A 17918-nucleotide genomic window follows, 5' to 3' on the forward strand; every position below is an offset into this window, starting at 1 on the left:
AATTCAAGTAACCCTTGCTTTCTCTCTCTCTCTCTCCGTCCCTCCCCCAGCGTAGCTCTCCGACTAGTTTCACTGTCCTCCTGATTAATTACACCGTACGCTGTGTCTCCTTCTCTCCTGACCTTCTCTGCAGAGATGCAACGTCTGGCAGGCTGTTACTCCAGCATTTTGTGTCTTTCTTCAAACTCCCGCCAGAGCCCCGGCCCTGTCTCCCCTGGCCCCGCCCCATCACAATGGCCCCGCCCAGAGCCCCTCTCCCCTTCTCCCCTAGCCCCGCCCCTGCCACCATCTGCCCGCCCCCGTCTACAGTTGGCCCCGGCCCCGCCCCCGTCGTCCATGGCCCCGCCCCACCACTATGTCACCCCTGGCCCCGCCCCCTGAATGCACGGTCACCGGTCATAAGAGAATGGCGGAGAGGGAGGGGCTTGTACCCTGCTGTGATTGGGTAACGTGACCGTCCATCGCGCAGTGCTCGCCAAAGCTATAAGATCTTTGGTGCTCGCGCCGCCGCGGCGGTTGACGCTTGCGCGTGGTGACGCTTGCTTGCGCGTGGTGACGCTGCGGTGCGGAGCTCGAGGGGCCGAGGCCGCCATGGTCAGCCGGCCCGCAGCCTTTTAGTATGAGGTTCGCGTCCCCCCTCTGGCCGCACTGTGGTGAGAGGCAGCCTGCTGTTTCCTATATCAGTCTCGCTGTGTTCGCGGAAGAGGTGGCTCGGTGAAGATGGCGGATATGGGCCCGGTTCTGGGCCAGTACGGCTGGTGAGTGGCGGCATGCGGCTGTGACGGGTGCGGTGCAGGGCAGTGGGTCAAGGCAGGGGCCGGAGGCCGTGACAGTCGTGCAGCTCCACTGGATGCAGAACAACTCTATACCCCTTCTTCCATTTGTTCAATCAGCTTTACCGGTGCTCGTCAATGTGAACCTGGGCCTCTGCTCGTGCAGTGTTTGTGGAGACGATGGCAGGTTGGCTCAGTGACAGGTCCTCTCCCATGATACATACGGAGAACTGTATGTTTAAGTTTCACTGATAACTGTATTGGTGACGGAGGAGCTCTTTTCAGCTATTCGTTCTGCAGTGCCCAGTAAAAATTCAAAGGGCATGGAAATGTAGACATGCCACTTCGTAATCGGCTTGATTGCTTTCACAATAAATATTTATTTCTTAAATCATCAATTGTATTTTCTCATTTTATACGCTGCTTTGTTCCTCGACATCTTTTAATCAATGTTAAAAGTGCATTGCTTTGGTGCTGGTCAGCATTATAGACAATAGAAATGGTGCAGGAGTAGGGTGCAGGAGTAGGCCATTCAGCCCTTCGAGCCAGCACCGCCATTCACTGTGATCATTGCTGATCATTCCCAATCAGTACCCCGTTCCTGCCTTCTCCCCATATCCCCTGACTTCGCTATCTTTAAGAGCCCTATCTAGCTCTCTCTTGAAAGTATTCAGAGATCTGGCCTCCACTGCCCTTTGAGGCAGAGAATTCCACAGACTCACAACTCTCTGTGTGAAAAAATGTTTCCTCATCTCCGTTCTAAATGGCTTACCCCTTATTCTTAAACAGTCTTTAAAAGAATACATTCCTCAACAATGTAAAGACCAAGCCACCTCACTTTTATTGTGTGAAACTGCTGCTGTATTGTCGTTGTTAAGATTCCAAGTAATTTATTATAGCTAAGATACTTGTTCTTATAGATACGGGGAAGCTCCATTTTTATTTGAAAAACAAAACCATAGGTGCTGGAAACCTGACAGAAGAAAATAATGGAAATAGTCAACAGGTCAGGCAACATTTCTAATGATATTGGAGATGCATCGAAGCAGGCCAATCTGACACGCAGACAAGTGCTGATCTCTGCACCTACATCGTCTTTGTTGGAATTGTAGCATGCCCAAAATATAGGTTTTTGATTTGAATGGAAGATTAAATTGATAGCTAACTCGTAGCTTGCAGTCGCATCTGTGAACTAATAAAGGTTCTGTAAATTGGTCACCAAATCTGTGTTTGGCTCATGTGTAAAAGTTTCATTGGAAGGAATGTTTGGGTCAAAAGAACAAGGCAAAAGGACAGGTGTTGCATTTCTTCTGCTTGTGTATATATGTGCTCTGAGAAGGGGAGAGGTCGGTGGAAATGAGTGAAATATGGTGTTGAGGATGGGATTGTCAGAATTCTGAAGGTGCCATGAAATGTATGTTTGGTGTTGGAAACACATTGAGGCCAACCAAAATTGTTGAGATGATTTGAGTAGGAAGGAACTGCAGATGCTGGTTAAAACCAAAGATATACACAAAAAGCTGGAGTAACTCAGTGGAGTCTGAAGAAGGGTCTCGACCCGAAACATCACCCATTCCTTCTCTCCTGAGATGTTGCCGGTCCTGCTGAGTTACTCCAGCTTTTTGTGTCTATTGTTGAGTTGATTTGTTGAATTTCAGGCTGATGAGCTGGACAGTGAGGGTCAGGGGAACCATACCCATGTCTGGCTCGAAAGTGGGTGAGTACAGATCTGCCTGATCTACTGGATATGGAGTTGAGAGACCTGTCAACGTGTTAAGGGGAAAGGCACGGTTAGGGAAACAATTCTAGGACTACAGGTCATAACCTCAGAATTAAAGGACGTTCCTTTAGGAAGAAGATGAGAAGGAATTTCTTTAGTCAGAGGGTGCTGAATCTGAAATTCTTTGCCACAAAAGGCTGTGGAGGCCAAGTCAATGGATATTTTTTAAAGCGATAGTTAGATTCTTGATTAGTACAGGTGCTGGGGAGAAGGCAGGAGAATGGGGTTAGGAGGGAGAGATAGATCAGCCATGATTGAATGACAGAGTAGACTTGATAGGTCAAATGGCTTAATTCTGCTCCTATCACATTACCTTAGGATCCCCCAACCTCTCCTAGTGTGGAAAGTCTACATATCATTCCAGAGGAATAGAGTGCCTTCAGGAAGCGGATTTAGAGGAGGAATAATGACGATAACTCTGGGAATCTGTGGGCTTCAATGAATGTTAGGCACAGACACAGTACAATTCCTGACGTGATGATAAAGAGTAAAGAAAGATTAAAAGGTTGTTTCAGATCATGTGAAAGGAAGGGTGAATTGGAAATTGGCAGCAAAGGTAATGACATTTTCCAGTTTAGCATAAGTGCTGGAAGTTGCACCAATAAAGTTGTCAACGCAATGGCAATAGAGATGACGGAGAGAGCCTTAGCTTCTGTTTTTTTTTTCTCTCCCATTCCTGACTTTTAATGGATTTGTTTAAATTATTAATCTTGTTCAGTGCTAACATTTTTAGGCAGATCAGCCAGCTTGAGTCCATGCTCACAATGAAGGTTTTATTTCTGTACGAGATGCGACCTATTTTTTGGAAACTGTCTTGAACTGATACAAGAATACGGAACGTGAGCGGGTCAGCTGGCGTGGGAACCCGCTGTGCCCTTTCATTACCCTGATTTTCATCCTCCGTGTCATTTTCTTCTGTTTTTCACGTATCTCTTAATTCCTTTCACAACCAGAAAAGCTGTCTTTTATTTTGTCTTGAATGAACTTTGTGCCTGAACCTCCAGCTCACAGTGGGAGAAAATTTGAGAGATTCACTGTTCAAGTCAAGACATTTCTCCGTTTCAATTAAAAATCTTCCCCCTTTTCTTGAGCAGCTGACTCTGAGTTCTTGTATCTTCAATCAGGTTAAACTGACTCCAAGCATCTACCCAGTTGAGTCTTGTGAGAATGGAACAAGTTTTGAAGTGATCACCTGTCTTTGTTTTGACCTGTAAAGAATACGGTTTACTCTGTTGTTGTATGGCAAGTTTGCTATGTCAGAAACCAGTCTGCTGATTCTTCATTGCAGTACCTCCGAGGTGAGTATGTCTTCAGATACGAGTTTGGATCTACATGAGGCATTCATGCCATGGGGCAAACGTAAATTGCAGCACTACTGTAAATCTTCTTGTAATAAAGCCAACGTAGCATTTGCCTTCCTAATTGTTTTGTTGCCGTTCAGTGATTTGTTTACATTTACAAACAGCAACTTTGAGCATTGTTTCCAAATCTTTCTCCATTAAAAAATAAAATGACTACATTGTATTCTACTGGCCATATTGCCAGCCACCCACTCATTTAACTCGTCCATATCTTCTTATGGACTTTATGTTCTCTTCTCTGTTTGCAATCCCACCTGTCTTTCTATCCAAACTTGAGTCTGTGCTGTTTGGATCCTTCAGTCAAATTATTAATGGAGATTGTGAATAGTTGAGGTCCAAGCAGAAAGTCCTACAGGTTACCTTGCTATAAATAATGTGCCAACATGAGAAATACATGTTTATTCTGACAATTCTCAATGGCTCATCTCCTATTTTATGTACTTTCTAAATATACTATTGTTTCATAATAATATGCACTTCAAGCCAAAGTAAGAATTATTGTGCAGTATTACGTTTTTTCCATGGCCACACTTTTTTTTGTGTGGTCTATGGAATCTTTTGATGTTAGAGGTTGCTGCTGGTCAAAAACATTTTAAATATCATTTGTTTAAAAAAATCAAAGTCAATAATAATGGTATGAAAAACACACAAAGTTAATGGTAATGTTAGATGGAAAATACACTGACTTAAATCAAGAGTATTTATTTGTCAGCCAGAGCACCCAGAGAAAACCACAGTCTAGGGGAGAACGTACAAACTCTGTACAGGCAGCACCAGGATTGGTGCATTAGGGCAGCAGGTCTACTGCTGCGCCACCATTCCTCGGTACACGTAACAATAAACTAAACTAACTGGGAGAAATGTAGACAGATTACCAAAAGACGCCAAAGCAATAGGGTTGTCTTAGTGGGTGTCTAACTTCCATAATATTGACTGGGACTTACTTAGTGCCTAAAGCTTAGACGGGGCAGAATTTGTGAAGTGTATCCAAGAGGTTTTCTTGAAACAGTATGTGGGCTGTCCAACTTGAGGAACCTTGTGTTGGGAAATGTGCATTGCTAGGTCATAGAGTAATCGAGTGTGGAAACGGGTCCTTCGGCAAAATTTGCGCACACCGACCAACTTGCCTCCATCTACACCAGTCCAACCTGCCTGTTCTTGACAATAACCGTCTGAACCTCTCCTATCCATGTACCTGTCCAAATTTCTCTTAAATATTATGATATACCAACCATCCTTTGTGTTAAAAAAAAAAAAGAATAAATAAAATTTACCTCTCCGGTTCCTATTAAGTCTCTTTCACCTTAAAACTATGTCCTCTGGTTCTTGATTCCCCTACTCTGGGCAAAAGACTTAAGCATTTACTTAATCTATTCCACTGATGATCTTGTACAGCTCTATAATCCCTCATCCTCCTGCGCTCCAAGGAATAAAGTTCTAGCCGGCTCATTCTCTCCCAATAGCTTAGCCCTCGCGTCCTGGTAAATCTTTGTTGCACCTCGTAATGAGTCGAGTCAAACACATCAAGCTACAACACATGTTCATTAAATCTAAATTGGCATAGGCAAGCTCTTATTAATATAAAACACATATTAGGCGGAGCCACCACTAACAAGCACTACAATTGGCTAGTAGGAAATAACCAATCTACACACCTTTTTCAGCTTGACATTTTTCCTATGATGTCCTGTATGACTGTAACATAATCGCCCAACTTCTATACTCAATACTCGGACTGATGAAGGCCAATGTGCCGAAAGCCTTTTTGACCACTATCTTTCTGTGATTCCACTTTCAAGGAACTATGTACCTGCAGTCCAAGATCCCTCTGCTCGACAACATTCCCCTGCCATTCTCTGTGTAGGTCTTGCCCATGTTAGAAAGATAACACCTCGCATTTCTCTATTAAATTCCTTCAACCATCCCTCAGCCCAACTGCCCAGCCGAACAAGATCCTGCTGCACTTTTTTGACAACCATCTTCACTACAGTACATCCACTTTATTGTCATCTGCAAACTTGCGAACCATGCCTTGTACGTTCTCATCCAAATCATTGATATAAATGACAAACAATAATGGGGCAAGCACTGAACCCTTAGAAGCAACCTTCCACCATCACCATTCCATGAAACCAATTTTCTATCCATTCAGCTATTTCTCCTTGGATCCCATGCAATTTAACTTTCCAGAACAGCCTACCTGGTGGAACCTTGTTGAATGCTTTGCTGAAATCCATATATCCAACATATACAGCATTGGTATGCTTGTGCTGTACTGTTAGATGTTCCACAACCAACCAAGTCAGTACCAACCACGGCATATTCATTCAAGTACTTCAAATCTGTCGTGGGTGCCATCGGTCAGGAGTTGCTGAAGCATGTCACCTTGCTCCTCTTGTGCACTGATATTATGGATGTAGAACCATAGTAGTGAGAGGTTAAAGATGTCAGTGAAAACCTGAGCCAGTTGGTCCATGCAAATTTCCAGGGTTCACTCTCAAAAGATCTTCTGATGTCTGCCTTGGAAACTGAGATGATAGAATTGTGGTGGCCCTTGAAAGTTCATTGTTGTTCTTACTTTCAAAACAAGCATAGAGTGCATTGATTTTTATCAGAGAGTGATGTGTCGCTGCCACTTGAGCTAATCTATTTCATTTTGTAGGAAGTGATGATGCGCAAGCCCTGCTATGGTTGCAAAGCATCCATCTGAGCCTCCAAGTTAGTCTGGAAGTGCTTCTTTGTAGTCTAAATGGCTTCTAGCAGCTCTTCCTGGACTTCCTGTATGATGCTGGTTCACCTGCCTTCAACGCTGCTGATTTGGATAGTTGATTTATCAATCTCCTGGCTTATCCGAGGCTTCTGGTTAGCAGACCCTCAGATTGTCTTCGGACATACAAGTTCCTCCACACATTTCTTTACGAAGTCAGTACCAACCACGGCATATTCATTCATGTCAGTTGCCGGTCCTTGAACATCACCCAGTCTACCAGGTCCACGCAGCCGCAAAATAATTTCTCTGCCTCCCCTGACCAGCTCTGTGCAATCTTTTTCAATCGCAACCTATGTGCAGGAAGAAGGAGCATATCAAGTTGGTCTGTTTTTGTTTTCAACGTGCGGGCAAGCGATGAACTGTGGCAGTCTTTGTGGTTGGAAGTACTCCCACAATATGTTTGGGTAGGAAGATCTAGGGTTTAAACCCAGTGACAAAAAAGTGATACTGATGTGTTGCTACATCGTGATAGTGTGCAAATTGGAGGAAACCCTGAAATAGGTGGAATTCTTGTGCTGCTTTTGCCATTAATTTTGTTGGTGATAGAGTTTGGAGGGTGATGCGGGCATAGCCAAGGTTAATGGCTTTAGGGTGCATTTTATTTGTGGTATGCATTGCAGCTATAGTGTGATACCCTTGTAGTGAATTACAGTTTTGGGTTGTGGATAGGGTACTAATGAAGTTGGTTGCTTTGGTGGTGCCAAGTTGATTGAGTTGTTATGGTATGGTTTTAAGGTGTCAGGAACAGGAAGTAAATCAGCATTGGATATGTCCCTTACAGTGTTTATGTGGCTGGTGTGGTTTAGCTTTTGATGACTGGGGATGATGGTGGAGTTGGCAACAATCATTCCATTGAAAATCAAAGATTAATGTATCATTTTTTTTGTTTTCGATGGCATTTTTGTGCTGCAAATGTTAGTGAAGAGAAAGTATACAGAAATCACCCTTTTAACCCATTAACCATCGATGTACACATCCAATAATCCTTTAAAAAAAAATTCTTCCCAATTTCTTGTTAATCCTTCCCCCCTCTCCACATACCCACCACTATTCTACACCTTATATACACACCAGGAGGAATTTAATGTGTCCAATTATCCCATCAAACCGCACTTTTTTGGTACATAGGTGGAAACTGGAATACTCGGTGAAAAACATGCCTAGAAATGGAGATTGCGCACGGCTCAAAAACATTAAATGCCAAATACAGAATTCATGTCATTTCACGTTATTTAATTTGTCTTGGATAGTAACACACGAGGGATCGCTGTAAATTTGGAGATGGTTACAATACAAGTAGAGATTCATTATTGTCTTTTTATATATAAATGTCTGTTTTCACTGATTGATAATGTTGAATGCCAATATATTTGAGTTGGCTGTGTTGCATTTTTCATGTCAGTGACAATTCCATTTTACTTCTTTTTTTTCCAACGGTTATCATTTGTATATTGATTGAATAATGGCTGCTGTAACCACACAAGAAAAGTTGAAATCATTTCACATCACTGGAATCGATATTTTCTTCCCGATCTCCTCCACCACCCCCCACCCGTGATTTCTCGTGATTTTTTTTTTATGGTTAGTAAATGAGGCCAACTGATTGCCATTTTGAATATTGTGTTTGTAAATAGAAAATTACATTGTACTTCATGAATAATTTGTGTATTCAAGATTTAGAAATAAATATGATTTGTTGTATCAATTCAATTGTTAGAATTTCCCCTCATTTAATTTATTTTTTTTAATTCACGTGGGATATGGTGATATTTTTGTATCTGTGGAGCAATGAAGTATTGCTCTTTAGTAAGAGTGCCATTTTTTTTGCTTTACACCAAAACCTTGTGCCATTCGACGATTTTGAAGGAAATGTTTTTGGGGCCCTGGTCGTCATTCTTGATCATTATCAAGGGAAGCACGGTTGCTGCCTTACGGTGCCAGAAACCCGAGTTCGATCCTGACCACGGGTGCTGTCTGTACAGAGTTTATACATTCTCCCCGTGACCTATGTGGGTTTTCTCCACGTGCTCCGGTTTCTTCCCACATGCCGAGGTTTGTAGGCTAATTGGCTTGGTAAAATTGTAAATTATCCCCAGTGTGTGTTGGTTAGTGTTAGTGTGCTAGGGTCGGTGGTCGGCGCGAACTCAGTAGGTCGAAGGGCCTATTTTCATGCTAAATATCTGAACTAAAATTAAACTAAATCACCAAATTAACTGTTATATTGCTATGTTTAAGTTAATTTCAACTGAAAAAGTGGAATGGATTATCCCTAAACAGTCACTTTATGAATACTAGTGTCAAAGTTTGTTTCTTAAAAAGCAGATAGCAACAAAAACTGTTACCACCATGGCTGGAAAAAAATAAGATTTGTCTTAATTGACAAACCATAATTATTTGTTAGAATATGGTCTCCATTTATTGAATTCTTAAAAAAGTGAATTGGTTTAACACAAAATCAGGGTTGAAACCTGAGTTTGGGATTGGATAATTATACTCAACATCTCCTGGATCTATCTCCACAATCTTGTTATTTGTAATTTCTTTTTTTGTCTTCTTTTTCTCTCTATTAGATTATAGTTGCTCTTATCTTTTTCTCTTTATCTTTATTCCTTAAAAAAAACTTTAAAAACTGAAGCTATGTAAGAAATCTGTAATTAAATTGTCGCTTACTATTATTTGTGTACATGCTTCTAATAAAAATATTTATTTAAAAAAAAAAAGGTAAACCATGGCAATCTTTAATTGATTCGCCAGACAGGAGTGGCAAAGATCTACAATGAGCATAAACATTGCTCAGTGCTTCTCGGGCTCCCACTAACAGAACAATGGAGAGTTAGCACAATTATACATTTTTCTTATCAGTAAAACACTCCTACCAAGTCTGAATATGGCATGACTGAAAGATTCTGTAGCCTTTCACAATATAGGAAAGCTGAGTCCAAATCCAGCTCATCCAATAACACGTTATTACTTATCCCTGGAGCATCAGCTATTTTTTTTCAATCTTGGCTTCTTTATGGCCTTGAATGAAGCACATGTTATTACTGCAGGCTGCCATCTTAATGTCTTTATGGAAAAGACAACCTGTCCTCCATATTGTGTTCCATATAATTTACAAAGTCATTCAGACTTGGCACCGAGCCATGCTTTTGTAGAAGAACGACTCCATTTTAGATTTGACTATTAGATTTGACTATTAGTTCTATCACTAGGAGTATCGAAAAATGTTCCTTAAATGCATTTTCTTTTATAACCAGGTACCTTTCCCAAGAAGGAATTGAAGCCTGTACTAGTTTGTCCACCAAGCCTGATATAAAAGATATCATTCGTATTGCACTAAATGTAAGTAACATTTGATTGGTCATTACTTGACATTTTGGAATTAAAAAAAAAAAACGTGTACAATAATAGCTACATATTTCCACATAAATGTTTAACCATTGTTTATTTTTTATTTTTTAAATATTTATGGATTAATAAGAATAATATATCATACTTAAAAATACTATAAAATACTAGATTGCATTTTGTTGCTCGCGTAAGTTAATGCCTGACTAATTATATGCTAATTTAGGGTGCTGAAATAATTTTACAGGTCAGAAGCATCTGACTATTTTAACTGGCCGTCACCTGCACAATTTGGTGTATGAGCATGATCAGTTGTTTGAGTTGTTATTTTTAGTGCTTCGTTTACCTCGTATGATTTGTAATGAGTAATGGATGTAAATTGAAGATATTGAGATACATCAGTGTTATCAAAAGAGTCAGGCAATACTTTAAGTAATGCAACTTGCAAAATATCATTCATGCTCCATATTGAAAGTTAGTGTGAATTCCTATTCTGCTTATCCTGAAGTGAAACACAATCGTCTTTTTCATGTAAAATCATCATTATTCATGTTTTATTCATAGAACCTGGAAGGGGGATGAAATCAATTTGTCTTTTGAGGCATACAATATAGTTTTGGGAGTACATATGCATTTATGTAACTAATAAGAATCAAAGAACACTTCACTTAATGCAGTGCTATCTGCTTACAATGCCCTCCATAATGTTTGGGACAAAGACCCATCATTTATTTATTTGCCTCTGTACTCCACAATTTGAGATTTGTAATAGAAACAATCACATGTGGTTAAAGTGCACAATGTCAGATTTTAATAAAGCATATTTTTATACATTTTGGTTTCACCATGTAGAAATTACAGCAGTGTTTATACATAGTCCCCCCATTTCAGGGCACCATAATGTTTGGGACACAGCAAAGTCATGTAAATGAAAGTAGTCATGTTTAGTATTTCATTGCATATCCTTTGCATGCAATGACTGCTTGATGTTTGTGGTTCATGGACATCGTCAGTTGCTGGGTGTCTTCTCTGGTGATGCTCTGCCAGGCCTGTATTGCAGCCATCTTTATCTTATGCTTATTTTGGGGGCTAGTCCCCTTCAGTTTTCTCTTCAGCATATAAAAGGCATGCACAATTGGGTTCAGATCGGGTGATTGACTTGGCCACTCAAGAATTGACCATTGTTTAGCTTTGAAAAACTCCTTTGTTGCTTTAGCAGTATGTTTGGGATCATTGTCTTGCTGTAGAATGAACCGCTGGCCAATGAATTTTGAGGCATTTGTTTGAACTTGAGCAGATAGGATGTGTCTATACACTTCGGAATTCATTATGCTACTACTATCAGCAGTTGTATCATCAATGAAGATAAGTGAGCCAGTACCTTAAGCAGCCACACATGCCCAGGCCATAATACCCCCACTACCGTGTTTCACAGATGAGGTGGTATGCATTGCGACTTGGGCAGTTCCTTCTCTCCTCCAAATTTTGCTCTTGCCATCACTTTGATATAAGTTAATCTTCATCTCATCTGCCCACAAGACCTTTTTCCAGAACTGTTGTTGCTCTTTTAAGTACTTCTTGGCAAACTCTAACCTGGCCATCCTATTTTTGCAGCTAACCAGTGCTTTGCATCTTGCAGTGTAGCCTCTGTATTTCTGTTCATGAAGTCTTCTGCAGACAGTGGTCATTGACAAGTCCACACATGACTCCTGAAGAGTGTTTCTGATCTGATGGACAGGTTTTTGAGGATTTTACTTTATTATAGAGATAATTCTTCTATCATCAACTGTGGAGTTCTTCCTTAGCCTGCCAGTCCCTTTGCGATTAGTAAGCCCACCAGTGTTCTCTTTCTTCTTAATGATGTTCCAAACAGTTGATTTTGGAAAGCCCAAGGTTTGGCTGATGTCTCTAAGTTTTATTCTTGTTTCTCAGTCTCATAATGGTTTCTTTCATTGGCACAACTTTGGTCCTCATGTTGATAAACAGCAAAAAGGTTTTGAAAGGTGATGGAAAGACTGGAGGAAAGACTGGGTGCTGAGAGCTCTCTTATACCCGCATGAAGGAGGCAATTAAACACACCTGAGCAATTACAGACACATGTGAAGCCATGTGTCCCAAACATTATGTGATGTTTTCTATTACAAATCTCAAATTTTCTATTACAAATCTCAAATGGAGTGTAGAGGCAAATAAATAAATGATGGGTCTTTGTCCAAAACATTATGGAGGACACTGTCAAAGTTCATCTCTTTAAAAGCAGACAGCAACAAAATTGTTAAAGGTAAATCAAGGCAATCTTTAATCCATCATCAGCTGGGAGTGGCGGGAAGTACAAAGAGCACAACGTCGCTCAGTCTGTCCCCGGGTTCCACTCGCAGAACGAAGGAAAGTTAGTGCAATTATACATTTTTCTTATCAGTAAAACACTCCTACCAAGTCTGAATGGCATGATTGAAATATTCTATAGCCTTTCAGAAGATAGGAAAAGCTGGGTCCAAATCAAGCTCATCCAAATCAAGCTCATCCAAATCAAGCTCATCTCAAACTTTCCTCCATATTGTGTCCATATAATTTGCAAAGTCATTCAAACTTGGCACCGAGCCATTCTTTTGTTCTACTAGACCATGCGTTTGTAGAAGAACGACTCCATTTTGTAAACTATATTAGATTTGACTATTAGCTCTTACATAATAGAAACTGGGTTTGAGGTGTAACTTGTAGCTTTTTTATTTACTTTGGGGTTAATGTGCAGTACAAATATACCACCTGGTTAAGTTTTTGCTTCAGTGGACTTCCCTCCAACATGATTAACTGCTTTTTTTTTTGTCCAGTAAGCAAAAAGAAAGTTTTGAGGTCCTGCCTTGGTTTTGCCAGAATTCAACTAGTGCCCTTCAAATCATGAAAATTTAAATGATCAAGAACTTCTAGCTTCTTGAAACTCTTGTCTAGCAACAATCTTTAGAATCTGAAAGCTAGATCTCACATTTGCTGATCTCCAGACCTTCTTGAGCAAATTAAATTTAACTCACTGTAGCTGTGGGATCTTCAGAATGTTCCCATAACTCTGCATGCAAAGTTGGGGTTGTGGTTCTCGGCCAACAGCCTACGTTGTATTCAGTCTGCTTGCTGCCATGACTCATCTAACATGTAACCTTCATGAAGTTAGACTGGGTCTTTGGAGAAGTCAAGCTAACGTATGACATGTTTGGGGGAGAATGGAGTATTAGACTGTCGTTGGGGAGGAATAGCTTGAGTCGATTTACGAAGCAATGTCGTTGACTGCTCTGGAGAATTGAGCAGAAGCTGCTAAATGCTATGTCAGCAGCCCTCAATTTTATTTCTGAATACCTTTTTCACATAATATGTCCTCAGAGCGATTTAAGAGCCATTGGGAAAAAATTCCTTCCAAATGAAATCAACAGTGGACGAATGGAACAGGTAAGTGTTAGAGCAAAATATTTATTAAATGTGTGGGTTGTGCCACCTTTTTGAGAATACAGGTACAAACATGTACAAACTGGCTTTTCCTCAGTGAACTGTTATGCCGAAATGTCTCTGAAATGGTCATTTTGTTAACCATACCAACAAATATCAAAAAAAATGTGTACTTGGATTTTTAGTATTTCATTACATTCTTAATAATGCATGGGGTTTATCATTATCCATAGCAAATTGAACGCTGCCTCATAAGTATAATGATATTGTATATTGTGTAATTATAATGGAACGTCTCTGACTTAAATAAACAAATTACTGGATGACATATGAAAAAGACTATGTATTCAATTTCTCCATCTACCATTTTAACCATTGCATGACGCAGTTCTAAAGGCATTCTGGACTTTTTCAGCATTTTGTTGTTTTTCTTATGGGCCTCAAATAAACTCTATCATGGATTGTCAAATTTTAAATAGTTTGCATTTCAAGCAACATTTAATATCTTCATTGTGATATCAATTTGTTTGGAAAAAATCAGTCTAATTCAGAGGATCAAGTATGAGAACAAAAGGACAAGTAGGCCATTTAGCCTCTGCCTCTTTGGTCATTCAGAAGGATCACAACTTGTTTTACCTTCAGTGTTATTTTCCTGCATTAACCTTTTATCTCTTCATGTCTGAAATATCGAACAATCTACTGAAGGTGAATTGACCTACTTTATGATTGAGTTTCCTCAGCTATCTTGTGTAAGGAATTCCAAAGATCCCTATCCTTCCTACTCTGGTTAGGATAGCCATCCCCTTAGTTTAATTCTGATCTATTTTTAGACATGCCAGCCAGGATTAATATCAACTTCACATCTACCCTACTTGCTTTTGAAGACTTTTTGAATATTTGAATGAAATCATCTCTTATTCTTAATTCTGGATATAATCCAAGTTTGCTATTATCTCTTCTGTGACAAACCCACCATACTAGGAATTAGATCAGTAAACCCCTATACTCCCACTTTTAAAAGTATTAGCAAGGAAACTGTTCCTGTACATAGCATTTCAAAGGTTTCTGTGTCTGAGCTATATCTACTGTTATCCTCAAATATTCTTGCAATAAACATGCTCCTTATTGCTTGATGAGCCTGCATTTAATTTGTGATTTGTCTAAAGGACTCTCAGTTTTCTTTTGAACGGCAACATCTCTCGCCCTCTCCTCCACCCCAACCCCACCGGCGATGAGATAGCTGCAACTTAATGAGTGCGGAAAATGGAAGCATGTAAGAACAGACTGCTCTTGCAGAATTAAGTCATCATAATGAATTTGTCACAAATGAGATTGGTTTACTTAATGGTTTTCAGTTGGAAGAAAAACATGTTAGTGCTTTTTTGTGTTGCTGAAAGCCTCTCATTTGCAAAAACTTGAAGCTTTATATGTAATATATGCACAATTCCATGAATTCTAATAGTGTATCACCTGTGAAGCTGAACTTGAACTGGCCAAATGATGCACAACAAAACTTAGCCAAACTGAATGCTTATTGTTTCTGCCAAGTACTTTTCTTTTATCAGCTATAGTGGTAATTGCAGCATGGTTGAAATTAAATAAATTAAATCTGACTTTTTAATGAAAATTATTTTATACTACTGTGTGCATAAATACTTGAGAATTACTGAACAAGATGAGAACTCAGTTATGGAAGGATGCAAGATCCTAAGATTTGGAAGCTTGGTTTGATATAAGACTTACTTTTAAACAGCTGTTCATCAGAATACTTATTCACTGGTTCCCATATACTGCAAAATAAAAAGTTGCTGCCATTTTCAAACCATTTAACTGTACTTGCTGAGCAAGTGTTGAAAATAATTGAATTCTTAGAGAAATGTTGAGATATAATTTTAAATATATCAATAGTGCTTTTGTGGCGAAAAGACCCTTTTATGACAGTAGACACAAAATGCTGGAGTAACTCAGCGGGACCGGCAGCATCTCTGGAGAGAAGGAATGGGTCAAGACCCTTCTTCAAACTGATGTCAGGGGAGTGGGCAGGACAGAGATAGAATGTAGTCGGAGCCAGTAAGACTGGTGGGAGAATTGGGAAGGGGGAGGGGATGGAGAGAGGAAAAGCAAGGGCTATTTGAAGTTGCAGAAGTCAATGTTCATACAGCTGGGGTGCAAGCTATCCAAGAAATATGAGGTGCTGTTCCTCCAATTTGCACTGGGCCTCACTCTGACAATGGAGGAGGCCCAGGACCGAAAGGTCAGAATGAGAGGGGGAGTTAAAGTGCTGAGCAACCGGGAGATCAGGTTGGTTAAGGCAGACTGAGCTGAGGTGTTCAGCTAAACGATCGCCGAGCCTGCACTAAAGGGCCTGTCCCACGAGCATGCGACTACATGCGGCAAGCGCGACCTAACGTTGTCGATTGAGCCGTACAGCCTAGCGGGGCCGGTCCCACTTCGATCGCCGGAGCCGTATGGAGTTGTGTGGAGCAGGTCCCGACATCGCGCGGGGTTCCGGAAAACTGACACTGTCCAAAAGTTTCGCGCGGCAACGGCCTGCCGGCCCGCAGCCGCATTGAGGCCATACGCACCTCGATGGGCGTGCGCAGCGTCTCGACGCCGTACGCAGCGTCTTGACGCCGTACGCAGCGTCTTGACGCCGTACGCCTAGCGCGAACTTCCTGCAGACTTCGCTCGAACTTCACGTCAACTCGTACGGGATCACTCTACCTCCGCGCGGCCCCCGCTTCCAGTTTGGTCGCGCTTGCCGCATGCAGTCGCATGCTCGTGGGACAGGCCCTTTAGTCCTGCCGATGTACAGAAATTGACACCTGGAACAGCGGATAGAGTAGATGAGGTTGGAGGAGGTGCAAGTGAACCTCTGCGTCACCTGAAAAGACTGACTGGGTTCTTGGATGGAGTCGAGGGGGGAGGTAAAGGAACAGGTTTTGTATCTTCTGCGGTTGCAAGGAAAAGTACCTGGGGAGGGGGTGGTTTGCGTGGGAAGGGACAAGTTGGCCAGGGAGCTGCTGACTGAACGGTCTCTGCGGAAAGCAGAAAGGGATGGAGATGGGAAGATGTGGCCAATAGTGGGGTCCCTTTGGTGGCGAAAGTGGTGGAGGATTATATGCTGTATGCGATGGCTGATGGGTTGGTAGGTGAGGATAAGGGGGACCCAAGTGAGAGCCTCATCTATAATGGAAGAGGGGGAACCCCTGTTTCCTAAAGAATGAGGACATCTCCGATGATCTAGTGTGGAAACCCTCATCCTGGGCGCAGATGTGGCGTTGACAGAGGAATTGGGAGTAGGGGGATAGTCTTTACAGGAAGCAGGGTGGGAAGAAGTGTCGTCTGGACAGCTATGGGAGTCGGTAGGTTTGTAGCAGATGTCAGTCAATAGTCTGTCTCCTGTGATGGAGACCGTGAGATCCATAAACAGTAGGGAGCTGTCAGAGATAGTCCAAGTGAATTTGAGTGCAGGATGGAAATTAGTCGTGAAGTTGCTGAAGTCAGTGAATTTTGCATGGGCGCAGGAGGTAGCACCAATGCAGTCGTCAATGTAGCGGAGGTAGAGTTCGGTGATAGGGCTAGTGTACGCCTGGAACAGTGATTGTTCGACGTACCCTAGAAAGACGCAGGCATAGCTGGGGCCCATGCAAGTGCCCACAGCCATGCCTTGGATTTGGAGGAAGTGGGAGGAGTTGAAGGAGAAATTGTTGAAGGTAAGGACCAGCTCTGATAGGCAGAGGACATATTGGTAAAGGGAAGTTGGCTGGTTCTGTGGTCGAGGAAGAAACGGAGGGCTTTAAGACCTTCTTGGTGGGGGATGGAGGTGTAGTGTGACTGGACATCCGGAAAACATTGAGACGAAGAGCGTGTGAGGTAGGTAGGGAGGGATTGGGCCAGGAAGGATAGGATAGAGTCGAGGTATGTGGAAATTAATTCTTAGGCACACGAGCAAGCAAAAACAATGGGTCTGCCTGGACAGTTCTGTTATGGATTTTTGGGAGAAGATAAAAACCGGGCCGTCCGAGGCAGGGGAACGATAAACGATAAGGTTGGAAGCTTTAGAGGGCAGAGAGCCGGAAGTAATAAAATCGGAAATGGTGTGTGATATTAAGGTGTGATATCCTTCCACTTCCTCCAAATACAACTTCTCCTTCGACGACTCCTACTTCCTCCAAACACACCATTTCTGATTTTATTACTTCTGACTGTCTGCCCTCTAAAGCCTCCAACCTTATCGTTCCCCAGCCCCGCACGGCCCAATTTTATGTTCCCGCAAAGTTACTCCAGCATTTTGTGTCTACCTTCAATTTAAACCAGCATCTGCAGTTGTTTCCTACACACTCTTATGACAATACTCGTATTCCTACCACTAGAGGGTGGTGTAATGTGCAATTTGTCTCTGTGGGCGTTTTCTTGCAACCACTAGCATTTTGGACCAAACATTGGTG

At 41.6% G+C, this 17918-nt stretch overlaps 1 protein-coding gene across 3 annotated transcripts in view; it reads left to right on the forward strand.

Moving 5' to 3' along the window:
• The first annotated feature begins 398 nt into the window (after positions 1-398).
• The window catches only part of tdrd3 (tudor domain containing 3), an 83765-nt gene continuing 66245 nt past the window's right edge, over positions 399-17918 (forward strand). The window contains exons 1-3 of one of the 3 annotated variants that reach the window (XM_033022316.1): positions 399-758; positions 9942-10026; positions 13405-13470. In XM_033022316.1, the coding sequence (XP_032878207.1) occupies positions 721-758; positions 9942-10026; positions 13405-13470 (189 nt within the window). In that variant the 5' untranslated portion in view covers positions 399-720. Of the gene's footprint in view, positions 759-9941; positions 10027-13404; positions 13471-14633; positions 14741-17918 lie in introns of those variants that run through there. The other 2 variants (XM_033022315.1, XM_033022318.1) reach the window with 2 other exon arrangements.

Source organism: Amblyraja radiata, chromosome 6 (genome assembly GCF_010909765.2).
Source record: "Amblyraja radiata isolate CabotCenter1 chromosome 6, sAmbRad1.1.pri, whole genome shotgun sequence".
NCBI classification, from domain to species: Eukaryota; Metazoa; Chordata; class Chondrichthyes; order Rajiformes; family Rajidae; genus Amblyraja; species Amblyraja radiata.